The sequence below is a fragment of the Buceros rhinoceros genome, unplaced genomic scaffold (genome assembly GCF_000710305.1).
Source record: "Buceros rhinoceros silvestris isolate BGI_N320 unplaced genomic scaffold, ASM71030v1 scaffold32709, whole genome shotgun sequence".
NCBI classification, from domain to species: Eukaryota; Metazoa; Chordata; class Aves; order Bucerotiformes; family Bucerotidae; genus Buceros; species Buceros rhinoceros.
Genome location: NW_010430302.1, coordinates 6,664 through 15,226, shown reverse-complemented (window position 1 = coordinate 15,226; position 8,563 = coordinate 6,664). Strand labels below are relative to the sequence as shown.

Below are 8,563 nucleotides of genomic sequence, written 5' to 3'. Positions count from 1 at the left end.
GGCGAGTCGGAGCCCTTTCCTGGGGGAAGCAGCTTTTGCGCGCTCTCTTGCCCGTTACCGTCGGGTGAGCGTAGCGGGAACGGGCCTTCCTCGATAGTACTGCCCGAGATCGGCATTTCTGGTGGTGTCAGCAATATCTGAAATCATACCAAAGACCGTCAGTGGGGAGAAGACGGTGGAGTCCTAGGATGGCAAGTTGTTCTCGTCAGGGTCTGCACCACATCCTTGTGCGGCGGTACGGACATACTAAGACACCGTCCTGGGGGTATCTCCCAGGCGCTGGCGCCTCCTCGGCGTGTCCTGAAGAAGGCACGGCTTGTCTCCGAGTTGACGAGAAACTGAAGACAGTCTGAGGTGTTGTCCCTAAGCATGTGGTCAGCCTCTGCAGCAATACACGCTCTAGTACTCTGGGTAGTGAGCTAATCCCAAAACCCATCGCTTCTCCAAAGCAGGGGCTTTGGTGTCATTTTGTTTTAGGGAAGAGGCTTTCCTTCCCTGTAAGGTAAAGATGCAGAATTTTGTGGATTTGCATTTTAAGGATTGGGGTGGCCTAAGAAAACCTTTCTGATTACCTTTCCTGCATTATGGGTTTATTATTCCTTGACAAAACAAATTAGTATTCTCTGCAATAATGAATTCGGAGGTGAGGATCATTCATGATTCGGGGGTTAATTTTTTCTCCACCTATGCCCCATATGGATGTGAACAAGGGGAATAAAGACTCCCTACTCTGTATAAAAGACAAAACTTCCTACAAAGTTTGAAGTCTATTGTTGATTTGTAATGAGATAATCAGTATTTCTGCAGACGGAGACAATACAGTGAAATGATGTATTCTGTGTCATATGAAGTTGAATACTACTTTAATCTTCTGAGTGAAGTCAGCAGTGATTATTAATATTTCCATGCGCTTATTTTTATTGTATTAATTTTAGGGGTGTGAAAAATGTGTGGTAAAAACATTAGGGTAAGTAAACCTAAATATGCCAATTTCTTGTTCTGGAAGCCTAGCAAGCGAGCGTCTCTAATGCATGTGTCTCAGTTACAGTCCTTTCTTATGACTACAAGCTCACTAGACAGAGCCGAAGTCTTTTCACTGTGTAGTAATGCGTCATTTCAATTTGTTTTTTTTTAATTTTTCAGAACTATCACGACATCATGTCTTGCCACCCAGAAAACTTTCAGTGGGAGCACTGGAGTTTTGAGAATATTGCTACCATACTTGCCCGCCGGTTCCCTAATAGCTTTATCTGGGTTGTAAAGTGTTCTCGAATGCACCTGCACAAATTCAGTTGTTATGACAACTTTGTGGTGAGCAACATGTTTGGAGCACCAGAGCACAGCGCTGACTTTGGAGCTTTCAGGCATCTCCATGCATTGCTAGTTAATGCATTCAGACTCTCTCAGAATATTCTGCTGTCCCAGAAAAGTGTGCATGGTGTCAGCAAGGATACAAAAATAGCCGCTTGTAAGTCACAGCCGCAGTCTGTTCCTACAGCAAATGGCTGCTCATCCGCAGAAAGAGAGAGAGATTGTGAATGCTCTAATAATTCTGCTGTGAACTTCATTATACCGTCTGCTGTAGGTGCAGCATCATTTACTTTGATTGGCTTCAGTAAAGGTTGTGTGGTTTTGAACCAGCTGCTTTATGAGTTAAAGGAAGCTAAAAAAGACAAGAATACAGATGCCTTCTTAAAAAACATCAGAGCAATTTACTGGTTGGATGGTGGCCACTCGGGAGGAAGCAATACTTGGGTTACTTACCCCGAAGTGCTGAAAGAACTTGCAGAGACAGGAATTGAAGTTCATGCTCATGTGACACCATACCAAGTCTTTGACACAATGAGGTCGTGGATTGGGAGAGAGCACGAGAAATTTGTACAGATACTTGAAGAATTTGGTGTGGAAATAAATGATCAACTACATTTTGCTGATGACGTTCCCTCCTTAGATAACCATTTCAGAGTTCATGAAGTATTTTGAGACTGTATGTATCTGCACGTTCATTGTAAAAGCACTTTTAACACAGTAAATGTTGTCATCTAGATGTACAACTTCGAGCTGATGCTTTCTGAAGAGAATATTAATCAATCCTGCATTGCTAATGGATTCTGTATATAAATTTCAGTAGCTTAGAAAAGAGGATTGGGACCCTATACCTACAACAGATATTGTCCTTTGATTCTTGGAAAAAAGTATTATGAAGAAATACCCTATACATAGTTGGTTGTTTTGGTTTTTTTGTTAAATGTGAGTGTTTATTCTCAAACTGTTGTAAAAAATCTTAGTTCTGGATGTCTATTTTCATATACTGCCTTTGGTGGGAGTTTAAAGTCCTCAAGCCTTTCAAATGTCTGGATACTTCAATTCAGTAGCTTCCAGGGCTAAAAGCTTTTGTCTTTGTCAGTAACAGACGTAAGGTTAGTTTTTGGCTTCAGGAAAATGGTGATTGTTAGAACAATCTTAGGTATATATTTTGGTGAAAACTGGTTTAGTTAGTTAATTAAATCTTCTGGTTTTGTAACCTTTCTGCTAATTGAAAGAGTCACAAGTATTTACTGTGGAATAATAGTGCCAATCCAGTATTCTTCCCTGCCTGCGCCTTGCCTTTTCCGTCTCTATCAGTTGCCATTAATTCATTCTGTAGTACCTGTAGTGAAGAGCCATTTCACCTGCGGGCTTGAAAGTTTTGATGTAGCTGTGTTAAGTGACCAAGACTGTCTGTCGATGAGGGTGCAGCTTGTTGCTCTTTCAGCATAGCTTGCCCTTGCTGTGACTAACTTCTAGAAGGACCAGCGCTAATAGCTGTACTTTCAAGTCAAGCATTGTCTTTATCACTGCCTTGGACTGGTGAGGTTTTTCTTGCTAATTGCTGCATTGATGTTGATCTGATTGAGCCGTAAGTATATAATATGTTAGAAGATGCATAAAAGGTTTTTGACTATCTTGACTGTGGCTGTTTCAAAACGCTTCAGTTTTTAAAAGTATTATGTCCTTTAAATGTATTGCAGTAGTTGCTCCTGGAGCCACCCATAAATCTATTTTAAGAGCCTAATTTTTTGTACAGACACCCCCCACCCTCCCAGTGAAATACAAAGCTAGACAAATCAGATTCAACACATGTAACATAGTTCAGGCCCCAAACCTGAATGTTCTTCAGAAAGAATTCCTAAAGATGGACAAACGAGGGGATTAGTGGAACTTTTCTACTCTTGTAAGTAACTTTCCATTTATCTACAAATAAATCTTAGAATCAATCTTACAGACAACTGCAGCTATTAACAGTGAACCAGTAGCATAAATTTGGCTTGGATTTTCTGGAAGTGTAGGAATACAAAAGCAAGTTAGCAGAATGCTGTGAAGATTACGCCAAAAAAGGTGACTCAGTTGTGAACAAAGGTGTTTTATTCAAATTGGTTTGTATGTTTGATGGCTTAACAACATCTTCCCCCTGCTTCTTGCTTCCTGTGACTTTTACACTATGGAAGGAAAGTCATGGGTCATCTTTCTCCTATTGGCATCATTAAAATTTGCAAGATTCACTGGAGACAGTGTTATCACAGCTCTTTAGAGGTTGTGCACATACTAGTGTCACTAAAGAATGAGAAAAGTGTGTTGAACTTGTAAGAAAATTTTCTTAATACTCAAAATATCAAAGGTAGTAGAAAGAATTATGCAGTGGGTACCTCATGATGTGAAAGGGAACTTTATTGCTAGTAATAATTAGACTAAAATACCTCATTGACAAAAGGGGGAATAATCTATTTTAATTGATGGAGAAAAGTGCAACATGCAAACCAACCCCTAACATTTATAGAAGAACCTGAAATCTAGTTCCATCTGCTTTTTTTTGAAGCTCTTTCTTGGAGACTTTGTTCACTATTTGTTGATGACCTTCTTCATGGGCTTGTATCAACTTGTTTAAGTGTTCCATAACTTGCTCCCTCTCGGTTTCAGACTGACCAGGCTAACATGGGTCTGCTAAAACTTGCCCTGTTCAGTAACAGGATCACAGACCAATTTCTAAACAGCCTGTGCCAGCCAAAACAGCAGGAGTAGGTTGTTGTAAGTTTTTGGAAACCACTATTAAAATATTGACACTGTCTTCAGAAGTTTCTGGATAGCTGTGCTATGAAAATACTATTAACCTGTTTGGTGGAGGCTGCTTACAATAACTGTGAAATAAAATAGGCTCAAGTGTTGCTGTATTAATTTGAAGAATAAGCACTTTGATGTAAAACTAATCTTGTTGTGAGACCTCACGTTGGGGAGAGAAGAGTGACTGGTTGTTTTTCATTCTCTGAACAGCTGTAGTGCTCTGTTGGAATGTGCCTCTGTCATTCACTACACAATGCATGCTAAAAATAAATCCTGCAAACCGTGTAGAAAATAAACTGTTTCTAATGGGTGAAACTACTTTCATAGAAATGTAAAACCATTGAGCAAGGAATCCGCAGTGAAGTTTTGTGGATTAAGCTTTATCAGGTGTTTGTGGAGACCTAAGTTGAAAAAAAGCAGTCTTATTTGATAGCTTTTTTCAATGAGTCCTTAGTGCAACCTGGTACCCAATAGCTGGTATTCTTTATATCACGTGCTTGTTTCTTGAACAATAGATGAGGCATTCTTCAGATTTTGAGAAATGCTAAAATGTTTTTAAGATATGCCAGTTAAATTCTTTAAAATAAGGCTTGATTCTGTGAAATTGTCTGGATTCTATATGACTTAAGTGATTTTGTGTGCCTCTTACGCTAGAAACGTTAACCTTCTTCCTATCTAGGACTAATTTAATCGCATCTCTGTAAATGCTGCTGCATAAGTCAGTATTGGTCCCTAATTTTGAAAGGTAATTAAGGGTCTAAGTCTTAATGTGCTGCTGAAAGGAGCAATCTTTTCAGTCCTCCCATTGATAATATCCTGCTGTCTCCCTTATGTTCACTCAAGCACTTTATGTGAGATGTTGTATCTTACTAAATTAACATTATTGCTGATAGAGGTAACTAACGGGAGTGCTGTGTACTGAAATAGTCACAGAAATTATTTTAAATAAGACTCCTAGGTCAGTTTTGGAGTTAAGATGTTACAGCTCTGGATATTCACAGATAAATGTGATCGTGCATGATCACACGCTAGCATTTTCCCAAGAGATTCTTTGAGCTATTTGCAGAAAGAAAATGTCCATTTTTTCTACTCTGTTACAGCGCTTCTTACAATGCTCTTTCCCGAGCTAATAGTTCCTTCATCTGCGCACATGAACAATATGTATTGTCTCGTACAGACTGAAAGTTGAAGCACTGAGGTTAAAGTATAACCATCCATTAAGCTTGAAAGCTTATTTTGAATTACCTGGGCTCTTATCAGGTAATGTAAGGTAGGAGTTAAAGAACAGTAACATTTTTTTGCATGTGTGTGCTCTGTTGTGAGACACGGTTTTAGGTACATCACTGCCTGGCAGAATCCACCACCATGAACTGTGTGTCCTGTGTCCCTGTGCAATACAAAAGCAAAGGCAGATGTCTCAGACAGCAATTCACAAGAGAGAACCTTTTCACATCACCTGTGGAGTCACTTCTTCACAATCCTTTTAATCTTACATTGAAACCTCTTTGCATTTGTGTAAGGATGGTAGATTCAAGAAAGCAAAAGGTTTCCTTCTGATGCTCATAACCTGATGAAAATTTAGACACGTTGAAATACTGCAGATGGAGACTCTTAAGACCAAAGCTGGCTTTCGTTTGGTCTTTATGGATCTCTCAGCTCTGTTCAGATGCAAGGTGACTGTTTTTACCTTGAAGGAAATCGCATGAAGTCATTAAGCCAGCAATGCAAGATCCTGTAACACCTCTGTGGCAGATGGTACTGCTTCTCCAGTGTCAGACATGCCATTCCTGACTAAATTCATTCGATCAGTATTAACAGTATAATTCACTCCTTCCGCTGACAAAAAACACTTGCGCAGGATTAGCTGTTCTACCTCACTGTGGAAGCCATGGAAAACTGATTCAGGCAGTCATTTTGCATGTAGTATGTGGGTTATAAAGTACTGATGGCTTTGTTGTGTTTCCTGTCATTAGGGCTTTATTACATGTTGCCAAGTGTCCCAAGAAACGTTGAATTCTGCTTAAGCAAATGACCAGAAAAGCATCTGGTGGAACAAAAGGGAAGAATAAATTCTTATTGGTTTTTTCTTCATGTGTATAAATATCTAATGTACTTGAAGAGGAGCAGAATGCCATTACTTCAAGGTTCAGAATAAATTTTCCTTCTTTTAGTAAGCTTTCAGAGAGCACTTTCAGTTACAGTTGTTATTTTCCTTTGTTAAACCTGGAACTTCAGAGCTGAGTTGTTTCTAAACAGAGCACTGCTGCAAGGCACAGAGTCAAGAGACACACCAGTGCTGGAGTGCAGAACAGGGCTCTTCACAGCTCCCACACCCGAATTCACCCTCTGAGCAGCACTCCTACACCTGGGTGCCAGGTAAAGCTCTTGCATCGCGTGCAGGCTATCTGCATAGCTCCTCTTTCCTGCTCACCAGTATGAGAAATACATTGATTTTGTCTGATGGAAGTTTTAAGCAATTTCTGTACTGCTTGACAGCTGAGGTATAAATGTTTTCACAGCAAAAATTGTCCATTACTGTGATCTGTGTTATTATTGCAAGCAATAGCTACTGAGCATTTCTGTACGAACACAGCGTCACGCATGGAGCCGTGTGTTTTTCGTGGCTTTTTTCAGTCTGGATCTTATTTATGCTTTTTACATACATACTGTGAAATAAGTATTATTGAAAAATCTTAATATCACCATTAGGTGGCACAGCAGTGAATGTGTTTGACCCACCGAATTTTCCTCCTGCTTTCTCCTTTCCTCAGGAGCCCCAAAAGGCTCCCACCCTCCGTCCAAAGCACAGCAGGCACTTCTCCCTAGTTGCCAGATAAGCAGGTCACTCACACACATATTGCTGCTCCATGAATTTTTCCTTATTTATACTTGAGTGTTGAGAGGGGCTGAGAGCAGCAGGCTAGCACGTCTTTTTTGGGAGAGAATCAAGAAATGGCAGAATGAGGGATCACCGTAGTACTTCTCTGTATGAGCATATTCAGAAACTGCTGGTGGTTGGACAGCTCTGCAGGCCAGTGCTGGAACACAGCTTTGTCTGGCTCTGCAGGCATTCTGAGCCTCTCCATTTAGTCCTAACACACAAAGAGTAACGCTCTGTACATCTCTGCAGCTCAGATGGGGCCCTCAACGCCGAGAGGCTTCCCCAGCCTAACAGACGCTGAGACTGTGTCTCAGCAGCGTGCACAAGCAATCCTTGTTCATTTTCCAACAAAAAATTAGGGAGACCTATTTGTGATCCCGAATTTAAATTCTATCCTCAGAATGTACAATGATGCCCATCAGAAGCGCTTGGCTGGTTCCATTCATGCCTATTCATTAAGATGGCTGGGTGCCCACTCACATGGTAGCAGACTATTTTCACTGTGTTGAACTGCCAAGAAGAACAGGTTTAGAAGAATAATCTGCACAGTGTTGCGATCTCCTGCTCTTCTGGGGAAAGTTTTTTCCAGCACTTTATTAACACTACATATCTATTTAGTCTAAGAGCTTTTGACAAGTTACAGTTCTCAAAAAACACTGCTAGAAGGAACAGACTGACCCAAGTCAGATAAATGCTGCATTCCCCCAACAGGATGAGTAGTAACATCAGAGGGATTTCAGAGGGACAGTGACAACCCATCTTTTCTGGGAGATGCCCATCTTTATTTTACAAGGCTTTTCTAAGCACCACAATCTGCTGAGGAGTAACTGTCTGCAATGCCCATACAACAGGCTCCATCCCACAAGGGGCAATGCAGCCCCTTTTCATATGGTAACATAATGCATCTCAAATACCACTCCAAATAAATTTTCATCCACTCCAGAACTATAAGTTTCATTTCAGATTCTAGGACTGTAGCTGGATGGACTTGTGGGCACATTAATTGCAACCACTGTGGCCTTCCAAAACTTCAGTGAGTGAGGCAGCATTCAGGAAGATGTGCAGTTACTTCTGAATATACCTGCTGTCAGTCCAGCCCACATACCAAAACTTTCATTCAGAAAAATTTAAATAGAACGCTCCAAAGAAGTAAGTGCAGGCCTTGCAAACGTGTGCCTTGTTGTAGAAAAGAGACCATCTCCAGCTCAAGCAGACAGCACAGGAAGAAAAATGAGAGAAGAAAATCTACAAGGTAAACTTTTTTATAGTTGAATGTTTATCAACATAGTTCTTATTGGTCTTACAGAAAGTGTATATACATAAACATGTACAGTTTCCATATTAACATACCGTTTCCTACCTCCACAGGAGCCTGACGAATTACAATGCGTGACTTTATCCACAATCATTCCTATAGGCTTTTTCTTGGATGCGTAACACCATTCTCCGAGCATAAAAATCCCTGTATTCCTCTGGTAGTGCTTCAAGTGTTTTCAAGGCCCTGTCCAGGATCTGTATAGCACGAGAGGCTGCCGTGGGGTCTTTATTTCCGTAAGTGTCACTCTTATCATAGCACTCAGCAGG

The 8,563-nt window shown here is 40.6% G+C and overlaps 2 protein-coding genes across 2 annotated transcripts in view; one reads left to right on the top strand and one right to left on the bottom strand.

Moving 5' to 3' along the window:
* Positions 1–1,146: 1,146 nt before the first annotated feature.
* Positions 1,147–2,139, top strand: LOC104499484 (chromosome unknown open reading frame, human C2orf69). Its single transcript, XM_010142994.1, has one exon. It carries the CDS (start codon positions 1,159–1,161, stop codon positions 1,981–1,983), a length of 825 nt encoding a protein of 274 aa, XP_010141296.1. The 5' UTR covers positions 1,147–1,158; the 3' UTR covers positions 1,984–2,139.
* Positions 2,140–8,374: 6,235 nt separating this feature from the next.
* TYW5 (tRNA-yW synthesizing protein 5) overlaps positions 8,375–8,563 on the bottom strand; it is a 6,317-nt gene continuing 6,128 nt past the window's right edge. The window contains exon 8 of the mRNA XM_010142995.1: positions 8,375–8,563. Within this exon, the coding sequence (XP_010141297.1) occupies positions 8,375–8,563 (189 nt within the window).

Excerpts from the sequence above, each read along its gene's own strand:
- LOC104499484 (XM_010142994.1), top strand. The coding sequence starts at position 1,159 with ATGTCTTGCCACCCAGAAAACTTTCAGTGGGAGCACTGGAGTTTTGAG.